Source organism: Salvelinus alpinus, chromosome 1, assembly GCF_045679555.1.
Source record: "Salvelinus alpinus chromosome 1, SLU_Salpinus.1, whole genome shotgun sequence".
Lineage (NCBI taxonomy): Eukaryota > Metazoa > Chordata > Actinopteri > Salmoniformes > Salmonidae > Salvelinus > Salvelinus alpinus.
In genome coordinates, this window is record NC_092086.1 from 50,788,736 (window position 1) to 50,804,818 (window position 16,083).

At 45.2% G+C, this 16,083-nt stretch overlaps 1 protein-coding gene across 1 annotated transcript in view; it reads right to left on the reverse strand.

Moving 5' to 3' along the window:
* LOC139579220 (G protein-activated inward rectifier potassium channel 1-like) overlaps positions 1 to 15,874 on the reverse strand; it is a 30,923-nt gene extending 15,049 nt beyond the window's left edge. The window contains exons 1-2 of the mRNA XM_071407685.1: positions 14,840 to 15,874; positions 44 to 260 (exon numbers count right to left, since the gene is read on the reverse strand). Of these exons, the coding sequence (XP_071263786.1) occupies positions 44 to 260; positions 14,840 to 15,508 (886 nt within the window). The 5' untranslated portion in view covers positions 15,509 to 15,874. The remainder of the gene's footprint in view (positions 1 to 43; positions 261 to 14,839) is intronic.
* Positions 15,875 to 16,083: the final 209 nt, after the last annotated feature.

Sequence of the window (16,083 nt, forward strand, 5' to 3'; positions counted from 1 at the left end):
GAGTAAAGGGTTAACAGGAGGAGAGAGGGTAGTGGTCCTTCACCTGTGGTCTCCACAATGCCCTCCAGGATGACAACAATCTCAAACTGCTCGTTCATGAGGGATCGCTGGGACAGGTCAAAGAAAGGGCTCTTAGGATTGATCTCATGGCAGATGGTGAGAGGTGATACTAGGAAGAGCTGGTCCGCACCCGTCCCAAAACCCACATCCAGCTCACACTGGTCCAGGGGTAGGAACTCTCCCTCCGGGGTCTGACGAGACTGGGAGAGAGGGTGGGAGAGAGAGGAAGGGGGAGTGGAGAAAGGAGAAATAGGAGGGAGAGAGAGAGCGAAAGAGAGAGAGAGAGAGAGGTTTTGTTAGACTTTAAACTGTAGACTTGCATTTTTCCACTCTACCATGGCTATTAAGATGATTGTAGATAACAGTGTGACTGGAGCAGAGTAGCCTGTAGCCTATCAATCCTCTCTACACCACCACATGCTGTTTGTCTTGTTGTTCATTTCCTATTTTCTTCCCTTCAGGAGGTGGGTGAGTGGACAGCACATAAACCAAAACAAAGTAGGCAGCCAAAAGTAATATAGGAACATTTCAGGAAATGGGGGTGCATACATTGATATATGATAGAACATTTATGTTTTAGGTGCCATGGCCTCCAGCACAACATACCTCTTTTCTCTTATCACCCAGCACACCATCCCAACCCCCTCCCCTTATCTCCAACCCAGGGAAGCACCACACATCTGTGCAAGGAAATAGCCACTAAACTCTGCTAGTTTCCCCGCTCTCCAAGGTGAGACACACACACATACACACACTCTGTCTCTCTCTCTTGCCCCGTACCACGTGGGAGCACCAGAGGGCATTCCTTCCTCTAAATATTCAAGGCTGAAAGTTGAGAGAGGCAAAGGTCGAGTCATGCGTCCTCCGAAACATGACCCACCAAACTCCGATTCTTAACACCTACCCACTTAACCCGCAAGCCAACTGCACCAATGTGTGGGAGGAAACACCGTTCAACTGACAACTTAAGTCAGCCTGCAGGCGCCAGGCCCGTCACAAGAAGTCGCTAGAGTGCGATGAGCCAAGTCAAGCCCCCCACGCCCAAACCCTCCCCTAACACAGACGACGCTGGGCCAATTGTGCACCGCCCTATGGAACTCCCATTCACGGCCGGTTGTGGGATAGAACCCTGGTCAGTAGCAAGCCTGGCCCTTCACATTAATTTGCAGTGGGCATGGCGAGGGTTAGATGAGGAGGTGGTGAGAAAACCCTGTTTAGACAGACCCAGCCTGCGGTGTGCTAACTGGTGCAGAAGCATTTCATTGCCCAGATGAAGACAGGGCCCAGCGCTGGGCTCTCAGCTGTCTGAGCTAAGCTGAGCTGGGCTCCTCTCTTTAACTCCCTCTGTCTCTTTCATTCTCTCTCACTCTTTCTGAAGCCTTCTCTAATAGTTCTCTCTCTCTGTGTCTCCCTCCGCCTCCCCTCTCTTTTTTCCTTATACCCCTCTCTGTATCTCTCTCTATCTGTAAGTCTGTGCACAATGCAGCTGCTGGGATTTTCCATGAGGAAAATAAGAGGGTTAATGAACATGAATGGGCCAATCAGCAAAAACCATAACAAAGCCAGCTCCCCACCACTGTTTCTGTAAAAAGCTGAGGGATTGGGCTGGATTCACTCTCAAATTCATAGACAGAGCTATTGATGCAGGGACTGACCATCCATGATATAAAAATTATAGTTTTAACCAAGGGGGCTATACAGTGTCTGTTTACATTTATTTGGTTTACAAACATTGGAGTAAAACAAGCTTATATTTTAAGTTCTGATGGGGTACGGCAGTTAAACTAAGCTAATCAGTTATATTCTTCAAGACTCAAGGGGAATAAATAATTAATTTATGTCCAAAAATGGATGTAGCAACTGCTGATTGCCCATTTAAGACATGCTGTTTGTCAGAAATGTAGGTTTTGTGTTTCAAATCGAAGGACAAATGAGCGTGGAGAGTCGCAGAATTGTTTCTATTCCCACTGTTTCGGAGTGTTATTATTCACATTGATGGTCACAATCTTAATTTTCTTTTGTTTTTCAGTTTTTTTTTTACATTCTTTCTCTCTCTGTACAGTACGTCTCCAAAACTGAGGGAAAGATTGTTACTGCAGTTTTCTCATCTCTGTTTCTTATCTCAACCTTCCTGATAATTGGGATGATGTGTCAGCCTCACCACCTACACACACCTCACCTCTAACTCTTCTCTACCACACACACGCACGCACGCACGCACGCACGCACGCACGCACGCACGCACGCACACACACACACACACACACACACACACACACACACACACCCTGCACACTGCACCACCACACAGTCCCACTCCTCCACTCAACACACTGCTGTTGCTGTTTTAGGATCCTCTTATCCTGCCTCCTACCTGCTATATAAAACTCAAGAGCATTTCCAGTACTTCCAGACCAAACCATAGAACCTGTAGTGGGCAGTAATATTTGACATGTGTATGTACAGTATATTATATATACCTCACTTCTAGTCCTTGGGCCCATGACATCATGAGCATCTTACATGGGAGCATTGACATTGTGCTTTTGACGTGCCAATGTCCCTAAGTACAAATTGGCCTTCTTGGCAGAGTTGCAAAGAAAAAGCCATATCTTAGACTGGCCAATAAAAAGAAAAGATTAAGATGGGCAAACGAACACAGACACTGGACAGAGGAACTCTGCCTGACTCTTCCGACTAGCTTGGAAAGACAGTACTGTGCAGTATCGAAGAGCCCTCACTGCTGCTCGATCATCCTATTTTTCCAACTTAATTGAGGAAAATAAGAACAATCCGAAATTTATTTTTGATACTGTCGCAAAGCTAACTAAAAAGCAGCATTCCCCAAGAGAGGATGGCTTTCACTTCAGCAGTAATGAATTCATGAACTTCTTTGAGGAAAAGATCATGATCCTTAGATAGCAAATTACGTACTCCTCTTTAAATCTGCGTATTCCTCCAAAGCTCAGTTGTCCTGAGTCTGCACAACTCTGCCAGGACCTAGGATCAAGGGAGACACTCAAGTGTTTTAGTACTATATCTCTTGACACAATGATGAAAATAATCATGGCCTCTAAACCTTCAAGCTGCATACTGGACCCTATTCCAACTAAACTACTGAAAGAGCTGCTTCCTGTGCTTGGCCCTCCTATGTTGAACATAATAAATGACTCTCTATCCACTGGATGTGTACCAAACTCACTAAAAGTGGCAGTAATAAAGCCTCTCTTGAAAAAGCCAAACCTTGACCCAGAAAATATAAAAAACTATCGGCCTATATCGAATCTTCCATTCCTCTCTAAAATTTTTGAAAAAGCTGTTGCGCAGCAACTCACTGCCTTCCTGAAGACAAACAATGTATACGAAATGCTTCAGTTGGTTTTAGACCCCATCATAGCACTGAGACTGCACTTGTGAAGGTGGTAAATTACCTTTTAATGGCATCAGACCTTAGTGCTGCTTTTGATACCATCGATCACCACATTCTTTTGGAGAGATTGGAAACTCAAATTGGTCTACACGGACAAGTTATGGCCTGGTTTAGATCTTATCTGTCGGAAAGATATCAATTTGTCTCTGTGAATGGTTTGTCCTCTGACAAATCAACTGTAAATTTCGGTGTTCCTCACAATTCCGTTTTAGGACCACTATTGTTTTCACTATATATTTTACCTCTTGGGGATGTAATTCGAAAACATAATGTTAACTTTCACTGCTATGCGGATGACACACAGTTGTACATTACATTTCATTTCAAAATTGCCCTCCGTAGAAGCCTGTGTTTCAGACATAAGGAAGTGGATGGCTGCAAACTTTCTACTTTTAAACTCGGACAAAACAGAGATGCTTGTTCTAGGTCTCAAGAAACAAAGAGATCTTCTGTTGAATCTGACAATTAATCTTGATGGTTGTACAGTCGTCTCAAATTAAACTGTGAAGGACCTCGGAGATTACTCTGGACCCTGATCTCTCTTTTGACGAACATATCAAGACTGTTTCAAGGACAGCTTTTTTCCATCTACGTAACATTGCAAAAATCAGAAACTTTCTGTCCAAAAATGATGCAGAAAAATTAATCCATGCTTTTGTTACTTCTAGGTTAGACTACTGCAATGCTCTACTTTCCGGCTACCCGGATAAAGCACTAAATAAACTTCAGTTAGTGCTAAATACGGCTGCTAGAATCCTGACTAGAACCAAAACATTTTATCATATTACTCCAGTGCTAGCCTCCCTACACTGGCTTCCTGTTAAGGCAAGGTCTGATTTCAAGGTTTTACTGCTAACCTACAAAGCATTACATGGGCTTGCTCCTACCTATCTTTCCGATTTGGTCCTGCCGTACATACCTACACCTACGCTACGGTCACAAGACGCAAGCCTCCTAATTGTCCCTAGAATTTCTAAGCAAACAGCTGGAGGCAGGGCTTTCTCCTATAGAGCTCCATTTTTATGGAATGGTCTGCCTACCCATGTGAGAGACGCAGACTCGGTCTTAACCTTTAAGTCTTTACTGAAGACTCATCTCTTCAGTAGGTCATATGATTGAGTGTAGTCTGGCCAAGGAGTGTGAAGGTGAACGGAAAGGCTCTGGAGCAACGAACCGCCCTTGCTGTCTCTGCCTGGCCGGTTCCCCTCTCTCCACTGGGATTCTCTGCCTCTAACCCTATTACAGGGGCTGAGTCACTGGTTTACTGGTGCTCTTCCATGCCGTCCCTAGGAGGGGTGCGGCACTTGAGTGGGTTGAGTCGCTGATGTGGTCTTCCTGTCTGGGTTGGCGCCCCCCCCCCCCCCCCACCGTGGCGGAGTGCCGTGGCGGAGATCTTTGTGGGCTATACTCGGCCTTGTCTCAGGATGGTAAGTTGGTGGTTGAAGATATCCCTCTAGTGGTGTGGGGGCTGTGCTTTGGCAAAGTGGGTGGGGTTATATCCTGCCTGTTTGGCCCTGTCCGAGGGTATCATCGGATGGGGCCACAGTGTCTCCTGACCCCTCCTGTCTCAGCCTCCAGTATTTATGCTGCAGTAGTTTATGTGTCGGGGGGCTAGGGTCAGTCTGTTATATCTGGAGTATTTCTCCTGTCTTATCCGGTGTGGATTTAAGTATGCTCTCTCTAATTCTCTCTTTCTCTCTTTCTTTCTTTCTTTCTTTCTCTCTCTCTGAGGACCTGAGCCCTAGGACCATGCCTCAGGACTACCTGGCATGATGACACCTTGCTGTCCCCAGTCCACCTGGCCGTGCTGCTGCTCCAGTTTCAACTGTTCTGCCTGCGGCTATGGAACCCTGACATGTTCACCGGACGTGCTACCTGTCCCAGACCTGCTGTTTTCAACTCTCTAGAGACAGCTGGGGTGGTAGAGATACTCTCAATGATTAGCTATGAAAAGCCAACTGACATTTACTCCTGAGGTGCTGACTTGTTGCACCCTCGACAACTACTGTGATTATTATTATTTGACCATGCTGGTCATTTATGAACATTTGAACATCTTGGCAATGTTCTGTTATAATCTCCACCCGGCACAGCCAGAAGAGGCCTGGCCACCCCTCATAGCCTGGTTCCTCTCTAGGTTTCTTCCTAGGTTTTGGCCTTTCTAGGGAGTTTTTCCTAGCCACCGTGCTTCTACACCTGCATTGCTTGCTGTTTGGGGTTTTAGGCTGGGTTTCTGTAGAGCACTTTGATATATCAGCTGATGTAAGAAGGGCTATATAAATAAATAAATAGATTTTGATTTGAAGGCCAGCATCCCGGAGTCGCCTCTTCACTGTTGACGTTGAGACTGGTGTTTTGTGGGTACTATTTAGTGAAGCTGCCAGTTAAGGACTTGTGAGGTGTCTGTTTCTCACTCCTCTTTCTATTATGGTTAGGGCCAGTTTGCGCTGTTCTGTTCTGTACCTCCATGGCTGGTTGGTTGGGTCGAGAACAGCTCCATTCTCCAGGGAAGGGGCAGACCCCTTCAGGGATGGAACCTTGCCTAGCACCGGCCAGTCAGCTGTGGAGAGCTGACACGGCAGCGAAACTTCCACCAGACGAGAGCGGCGTCCAGCTACTGGGGTAGAAGAAAAATAAAAAGTAGGTGGGCGTGGGTTCCCCAGTAGCTTATGTAGGTTTGCTACTTGCTTGCTAAGAGTAGCTTCTTCGCTCCTGTAGTCCTCCGCAAGCAAGCAGTTGCTACATTGAAAGTCAGCGCCGTCCACATTGTCCCGGGAACAAAGCAAAGTAAACACAGCTCCTGCAATGCTGGAAACGTTCAATAGCGGCCTCCATTTGAGACCGCCAAGCCAGCTAGACTAACCTAAACAAAACAATGACACCGCCCCATGTGTGATACAGTATATTTTCTACATTGTATAATAATAGTGAATATATCAAAATTATGAAGTAGCACATATGGAATCATGTAGTAACCAAAAAAGTTAGAAACAAACAATGATATACTGTATCACACACGGGGCAGTGTCATAGTTTGGTTTAGACTAATTATAGGCCCAACTTATTCTGGCTTTACCTTGTGTTTATAGAGAGAGAGAGCAGTGTGGGTGATGACATAGGTCCGTTCAGCAGAGCAGTTGGATCAGATACATTATCTGCTGCAGTAATACAATCATCTGTTACTGCCATTAACAGGCCCACAAGGAGATAACCAGCTGTTTCACTGTGATTAGTCACTTGGGAATAGATTCCCAGTTATCTAACGGACAGATAGACAATGAATGGGTGTGCTGCTGTATTCAAATGAAATGAGAATGGGTAAGGGGTTAAGACACTCAACAGATCTTTTCAGAATACATTTTTTACCACCTATAGTACCAGTCCAAAGCTTGGACACACCTACTCATTCAAGGGTTATTCTTACTTTTTACTATTACTAATTGTGAAGATATCGAAACTATGAAATAACACATATGGAATCATGTAGTAACCAAAAAGGTATTAAACAAATCCAAATATATTTTAGATTATTCAAGGCAGCCACCCTTTGCCTTGACAACAGCTTTGCACACTCTACGCATTCTCTCAACCAGATTCATGAGGTAGTCACCTGGAATGCATTTCAATTAACAAGTGTGCCTTGTTAAAAGTTCATTTGTGGATTTTCTTAATGCGTTTGAGACAATCAGTTGTGTTGTGACAAGGTAGGGGTGGTATGCAGAAGATAGCCCTATTTGGTAAAAGACCAAGTCCAAGAACAGCTCAAATAAGCAAAGAGAAACAACAGTCCATCATTACTTTAAGACATGAAGGTCAGTCAATCCAAAAAATGTCAAGAACTTTGAAAGTTTTTCCAAGTGCAGTTACAAAAACCATCAAGCGCTATGATGAAACTGGCTCTCATGAGGACCGCCACAGGAAAGGAAGACCCGGAGTTACATCTGCTGCAGAGAATAAGTTCATAAGAGTTACCAGCCTCAGAAACAACAGCAAAAATAAATATTTCACAGAGTTCAAGTAACAGACACATCTCAACATCTAATGTTCAGAGGAGACTGCTGGAGGAGGTGTGATGGTGTGGGGGTGCTGTGCAGGTGACACTGTCTGTGATTTATTTAGAATTCAAGCCACACTTAACCAGCATGGCTACCACAGCATTCTGCAGCGATATGCCATCCCATCTGGTTTGCACTTAGTGGGACAATCATTTGTTTTTCAACAGGACAATGACCCAACACACCTCCAGGCTGTGTAAGGGCTATTTGACAAGAAGTAGAGTGATGGAGTGCTGCATCAGATGACCTGGCATCCACAATCACCCGACCTGAACCCAATTGAGAGGGTTTGGAATGAGTTGGACCGCAGAGTGAAGGAAAATCAGCCAGCAAGTGCTCAGCATATGTGGGAACTCCTTCAAGACTGTTGGAAAAGCATTCCAGGTGAAGCTGGAGAGAATGCCAAGAGTGTGCAAAGCTGTCATCAAGGCAAAGGGTGCCTACTTTGAAGAATATATTTTGATTTGTTTTACACTTTTTTGGTTACTAAATGATGCCATATGTGTTATTTCATAGTTTTGATGTCTTCACTAATATTCTACAATGAAGAAAATAGTAAAAATAAAGAAAAACCCTTGAATGAGAAGGTGTGTCCAAACTTTTGACTGGTACTGTAGATCATAAGGTTAACTTAGAAGACAAAGCATGAACAAAGAGATGTCCATTAGGCCAGAGGCCTAGAATCCTTCCTCCATGGAATGGGATACAGGATAAGAGAGAGAACAAAGGCATTTGATTCCGTTTTTAACATCTGATGTAATCTTCTCAACCCAAAACCAACCCCCATTGGCCAATGAAACGATATCAAGTTAACCATGTAATCTGACCACCAAGGCCCAAACTCCACAGGGTGTCACAGCATCTAAGAGCTTGTGTGGGGGATGAGACCAATGTAAGTAAGACAGAATTCATGAGAAGACAAAATAAATTGCATAAGAGTAATTCAGAGTTCACCCTGTACAGATTCAAGAATCCACATAGATCATACATCCATATAGATAGCATCAGAGTTATCCTCAGTGAAGAAGTTTTAGATAGATACCAGACAGTATTATTCTATCACATTCAATAGTCAGTCCTCTGGTTACTGTAAAAGAGAGATACATTTTGGCCCCTCGGAGGAGGATGGGCTGACTAGTCCTTGGGCATTGCCTTTTGTTTTTGGACCATTTTCCATGCAGTGCCGGGTGACAGAGAACACATAAATTAAGGTCGAGCCTACAAATCCACATCCTTCCCACAAACAGATCTCCTTCTCAAAGGGCTAATCTCTAGGGCCCTGAGTTTTTCCTAGTCAGTTCACAACGCCAGGAAAAACTCATTTCCCTCAAGGTTAAATGTGTTCCAATGATTTCCAGTCTTTGGCCCAATCAGGGGAGATGCAATTCTAAGTGTGGGCTGTGAAAAGCTGTGAAAGCTACAGAGGGCTTAAGGTTGGACTTGCAGACATTGATCCTCAGAGCCTGACATGTCTGATGTGTTAATGCTCTGAAGAGTATATATTTATGTGGGTGCGCACACACACACACACACACACACACACACACACACACACACACACACACACACACACACACACACACACACACACACACACACACACACACACACACACACACACACACACACACACACACACACACACACACACACACACACACACACGCGTGCAGACACACCACTACATCATCCCAACCAAGGCAGTGGAACGGTTAACACTACCACCTGGCCTCTCATCCCGCATTGTTATCCGAGGCAATAAAGGAAGCCACGTGTGAAGTGTGTGTCTGAGGTGTGTGGCGGAGTGTGTTTTATTTCTTACATCACTGCCAGAGACCATGTGACCCGTGAGTGATATAGAAGTGGAATGTGGAACGCGGAACGCAGATGGACACGGTGTGTCGGTGGAGATACCCTGGAGACAAAAATAAAGCAAGAGCATTTGACTGTAAACCATTATGTTACTCAACAGCTGGAGGTTATAGTACAGGGTACTCACAGAGCCACATTAGACTAGGCTCTTGTTACCGGTTCTCCAATGTGAATCCCTCTCAGGTTTTTAGTGAACTAGTGGGTGGGCTCTGGCAGCACTGTTACATTAAGCCCTATTTTGGCCATGGCAGTTGTGACCGGAGTGCTGTCACAGTCTATGAGCATTACACTGCACATTAGAACACGGTTCAAGACAAGAGACAGAGAGAGCTAACTAGCCTCCAGTTTAGCATTACAGAACAGCCTATTTGAATTTCAGAGTGGATTATACTATTTCCAAGAAATCTCCGTTTTCCCTGCGTCTCCTCCTCGTGTGAAGCGTTTCCAAACAACCTCTTTCATTTCCTCAGCAGCCAGTGAACCAGGGACCACTCCAGTACCTAATCACCACATGCACCGTCGCCTGCCTGCCGCTCGGCCTGCCCGATTAATGAGGGCTTTGGAGAGGCCCAGGCATGGAGTGTGGAGATGACTCGGATGACCAGGCCTATTTAGGCCCAATCAATTTCCTCTAGCGCCTGTACTCAGCCATGAGTCACTCACTGCGGAGATAAGACTCAGAAGATATGGCTCCAAAGAAGTAAATTCACTGGGTGGACAAAAAAGGACTGAAAGGCGTTTTGAAATTTGTATAAATGGGTGGTTGTTTAGAGTAGTTACTGGAAACACACACACACACACACACACACACACACACACACACACACACACACACACACACACACACACACACACACACACACACACACACACACACACACATACACACACGTTTGTTTTACTATCCTTTTGGGGACCAAACAATTGATTCCCATTCAAAATCCTATTTTCCCTAACCTGTACGCTTACTCTTAACCTCACCCTAACTCCTAACCCTAATGCTAAACCTAACCTCTAACCCTAATTGTAACCGTAACCCAAACCAGACAGCAAGTAAAAAGTGGTAGTGCCCAGAACCAATTTGGGCTAAACCACACACACAAGAACAATGGCCAACACATGTACAGTATTCACTGGGCTGTAAACACCTGACAGTAGACATGAACAATATCCCCTCTAAACACAGAGAGAGAGGAGTTTATCATAACACAAACCCCACCATGCCGCTCATTGAGATTCAGTGTGTAGTAAGACAGTGGTGATATTTCCTGGCATCCCAGAGGATGTTTACTGATGCATCATTCCCTGTTTGGCACCTCAGAGGACTAGACCACAGGCCAATGTCATGGGAAGGTCAGTATCAGACCAGGCTTGACAGAGCAATTTACAGGAGCAATTAGGGTTAAGTGCCTTGCTAAAGGGCACATCAACAGATTTTTTAATCTAATCTGCTCTGGGTTTCAAACCAGCGACCTCTTGGTTACTGATCCAACGCCCTTAATCGCTAAGCTACCTTTACACACAGGATTGAGAAGCCTCCTCTCCCCTAGTAGCTGCCTGCCTGTCTAGTCTATACCACATCTCCCACCTTGACACAGTTTGTTACAACAGCAACATTATCCTGCAGCAACAAGGAAGGTGGATGACAATGTGGATTATAATGCATGGACATTCTAGGGGTTGATCATTTCTTTGTAAGGAAAAATGTATTCTGAAATATCAAAGTGGAAATTACAAAGGCCTTTTTAAACCTCAAATACACTACAAATTAAGATCCTACATCTGTATACCTCTCACCAATTCTCTCTCTCTCTCTCTCTGTCTCTCTCTCTCTCTCTCTCTCGCTCTGTCTCTCTATCTCTGTCTCTCTCTCTCTCTCTTTTTATCTCTCTCGCTCTCTGTCTCTCTCTCTTTCTCTCTCTCTCTCTCTCTCTCTCTCTCTCTCTGTCTCTCTCTCTCTCCCTCTCTCTCTCTCTCTCTCTCTCTCTGTCTCTCTCTCCCTCTCTCTCTCTCTCTCTCTCTCTCTCTCTCTCTCTCTCTCTCTCTCTCTCTCTCTCTATGTCTCTCTCTCCCTCTCTCTCTCTCTCTCTCTCTGTATTTTATATTACAGCCTTTTCTCTTCTCTTTCTCCATTCAGCTGTGCCTCTCTCATATTTTGGTGTGAGAGCGAGGAGCGTTCCAGCAGGATGCACTCGGAGGCTTACAGAGTCTGCCTGGCCCTGCCAGCACCAGCTCTGGGTTTGGATAGCTCTGATTGGTCTGTTTCTGTGCCCTGTGAGATGGAGCATCGCCCTTCTGCTCTCTGCTCTCCTCTAGTAATCAGCCACACCACTTCAGCAGCGCTGCATTACGCGAGGCTACACTACGCTAGTCAACACAACACTTTCCCCCAAACAACAAACAAGTAGCCTAGCTACCAGCGATCAGGCCGGCATTCGACAAGGACTGGACTGTCGCTTGGCTCAGCTAGCTCACAGAGCCAGTCAAATCATTCAGCAAAAGTCTTATAAAATAAATCTTTGCATAGGCCTATATTCACGGTTACTGCCTGCAGAATTGGCCCCGCTGCTTTTTGGATGTGGGTTCTGTGGTTGGCTGTGCGATTGGTGGGTTTGATTGAAGTGAGCGGTCCTGGCTGGAATGAGATGTGGACTGTGACTGACAGACGTGGGCACAAGGACCAGATGCCTTAACTACACCATGTTGTAAACCCAAACAGTAGTCCTGCCAAAACTGCCTGCCCATCTTCTCCTCTGTCTTTTATGAGCATCTAAATGAGCAGCTGTCACTGCCACACACACACACCTATGTACACACATTCTGCACAGTCCTACAGTATGTATGTATGTATGTATGTATGTATGTATGTATGTATGTATGTATGTATGTATGTATGTATGTATGTATGTATGTATGTATGTATGTATGTATGTATGTACAGTATGTATGTATGTATGTATGAATGATGGGACTTAACTGAAGAATGAATACAGGAGTTCATCAGGACTTTGCTTTTCTCCAACCGATGTGTGCTCTATTTGTCTGATTGTTGTCAAGTGGTTCTAGCACCTTATGCAATATGCCAGGTCATGTTACGGTGTATATTTATGAACATATGGCAAGTCAATACCTAAATGGAAGGTGGAAAGGACTATGTAAAAACCTGTACAGATTTGTGAGTGGGGGAACAGGTGGAAGAGGGGCACGATCAACAGCACCACCATCATCCCTCTACTAGTACTGCACTGACAAAATATACACATTTATTTACTAACAAAATAGCATGATTCCTGGGAAGAAATGTTTCATTTTTCATGACTATAATTCATGTTAACCTTTACAACTGTTTTAATGTGATTCATTTCTGAGTCATTTGTTTTTAGATATGTTTTCCCAAAACTAGGAGGCTTATTTGTACATTTTTGTGCCGGCTAAAGGGTCTTTGAAGTGAAAGTAGCACAGGGCTGTGCTGTGAAGCCTGACAGCAGAGTAACAATAGGAAAGAGCCCAGAGCACTATGTCGGTTGTATGGATGGTACCTCAAAGAGAGAAAGAGAGAGCAGGAGAGGAGGAAGGGGATGATGTTTATTCTTTCATTTTTTTCCCCTTTGTAGTCAGAGAGAAAAGGTGAGCGTGGGTTTCTTACTCGTGCTCAAAGTGCCTGCCTGCGCTTCACATATTTCATGGCGCAATCTCGGTGTTTGCCTCTCATAGCCTCACCGCTGAGCACACGCTGGTTGAATCAAAGTTGTTTCCACGTCATTCCATTGTGCACAGACGTTGAATGGATGTTGAATGGACGTCTGTGCCCAGTGGGTACTTTCTTTCTCTCCCGTCCTCCTTTTTCCTCTCAAAATACACCCACCCTAGGAGAGCTTTATATTGTGACAGCGCCTGGGTCTGTGCTTGAGCCCTATTCAATTATTACACAGGCTAAATCAATCAACAAACTAGCCCTCCAGTAAATGACCAGCCATTTGGAGAACCGTGCACCCTGTCACAGGTGTGGTGCACCCCTCCAGCTGCTGTAAATGGTCTGCCTGGGAGGCTGAGCGAGAGGATGGGGTGCATCCCAGAGAAACACCCTTCTTGGGGCTATCTATTGTGTCTGTTCTGACTGTGTGCGTAGGAGGCTGTTCTCTTTGGGGACTGCCTGGCTGTGACTGTAGAGTGGTGGGGTTCTCCCTGAATCTCTCTCTCTCCCAGCCACACTGGATGTATGTATTATTAAGTTGACCCGCGGTATGTTCAATGTGCTGATGTGTTCGCAGTGGGGGAACACATACCTAAACAAGCTCAAAGTGTGTGTGTGTGTGTGTGTGTGTGTGTGTGTGTGTGTGTGTGTGTGTGTGTGTGTGTGTGTGTGTGTGTGTGTGTGTGTGTGTGTGTGTGTGTGTGTGTATTCCCAGAAACCAATGTTATTGCCTCTCTTTGGTTTCATATCGATGTGTCTCTACAAAGTCCTATTCAAACATCACATTGTAAAACAGACCGTACAACATGAGAGTGAAGACGAAAGATGTATCCACATGCACTATACATATGATTTATTCCTTTACTCCAGGGTCTTAAGTCCAGGGCCACTTCTGACCTGACATCATGCTTGATCGGGGTGAGCAGCATGTATGGCTGATGATGATTTGTTTCTGTGTGTTTCATGGCTGGAGTTTTAACTGTCAAACGCCAGCCTGGGAGCCCAGATCTCTGTCAGAGCAGCTCACTGATACACAACCGTGTCCCGCAGTTAAACCACCTGCTCTTCTAAATGTCACTGGCTGAATGGTGACTGATGTCGGACATGCTGTAGCTGCGCCACTGAAGACCTCTCTCTCTCTTTCTCTCTCTCTCTCAACCCCTCTCTGTCTCTCTCTCTCTCCTTTCAGACCCTGCCTTGGACACGTCTGTCACTCAGCCGAAATACAATCTCACTACTAAGGATCATGGTATACAATCTTAAGCCTTTTTTTGTTTAACAAGGCACAAACTGTCGACTAAGAGCTGCTTATAATTAAGCTTAGAAAAATAAGATGAATCAATATCTCTGATATGCAACTGCTATCATAGTGCAGGGAGACTCCTATAGGTTTACTCTATTCAACGTGATTACGTGTGTTACATTTTCTTGTGCTGTTTGTTTGCCACTTTCAGGTTGAATTGATTGTTTGTCACAGCATTTTAGGACCCCAAATGCAGACGGGGTGATGGAGAAGCACATACTGTATAGGCTATGTGAAATAATGAATGCGAATATAATACATGATAATTAGTTACGCACATTAAATATGACATTAGCACACACCATCTTGGCATTTTATGCCTGGGAGTTTAATTTTCACCTACCGCTAAAGGCTTTTAGTAGAGAATTATCACCGTGGGTCATTTTATGAACAGTTGCCTAAATACCCCGGTGGTGCTTGTTTACCTTTATGAGTTTGCATCTGATCTGCGCGGACACCATATGGCTGTTTCGCAGGTTGCCCACGCGGAACATGAGGCACAGTTTCCCGTCGCGCTGCGAGATCACTGAGTCCTGGCTAAACATAAGCGTCTCTGCGCGCTTCTTGGGCTGGGACATTTTAATGAACATGCAGCCGATCAGAAAGGCGTCCACGATGGAACCCAGCAGCGACTGGAACAAGAAGAGAATGATGCCCTCTGGACATTTCTCCGTTATGTAGCGGTAGCCGTAGCCGATGGTGGCCTCGGTCTCTATGAAGAATAGGAACGCGGAGGGGAAGTTGTAAACGTTGGCAACGCAGGGGGTGTAGGACGAGTCGTGGCCATGGTTTATGTCCCCTCTGATGTAGGCGATGATCCACCACATAGAAGCCATGACCAGCCATGCTACTGTATAGGTCAGAACAAAGATAAGTAAGTTCCATCGCCACTTGAGGTCCACCAAGGTGGTGAAGAGGTCGGAGATGTATCGGCTGGTCTCCCCGCCGAGGTTCCCGTGCTGCACGTTGCAACGACCGTTCTTCTCCACGAACCGCTGGCGTTTCTTTTTGACAGGTGCAGTAAAAGCGGCGGTGTCTCGGTTTGTATTCACTACCTGATAGTCCTCCCCAAATTTCCTCCGTAGCGCGGCCATAACTTTATCAGAGTGTGAAAAAAAATCACTTGCAGTTTTGATCCATTACTTTGTTGTCTTTGTTTCACAAAGACTTGTTATCTGTAGTGCGTAAAGGTCTCCATGGCCAATAACGCGCTGCGCATGGATCTGGGTATCCTCCTCTAAACAGTGCACTCACTCTTTACAAAAGCTTTTAACCTACTCTCACAGGCTTTAGTTGAACATTTTCACACACAAAAAGATATGATGGGTTGGTGTGCCATAAGGAGGTGATGGTTATTCACTTGCTGATCCCTCCGCTTTCGATTAAAGTGAGAGTGCGCTCGGGGTAGACTGTCTCCTGAACAGACATGCCCACACTGAGAGCTAGCGAGAGACAGTGTGTGTGTGTGTGTGTGTGTGTGTGTGTGTGTGTGCAAGAGAGAGAGGGGGGGGGGGTATTCATATAATTTATCAGCAGATCTTTTATAAATATTCAAATTAAATATATATGTCATTCAAAAACAGTATTCCTTGAGGAGAGGTAGGCCTGCGGAGAGGATCATTACCAAAAAACAACCACTTGATTAGGCTACGGTAGCCTAATGAAACGC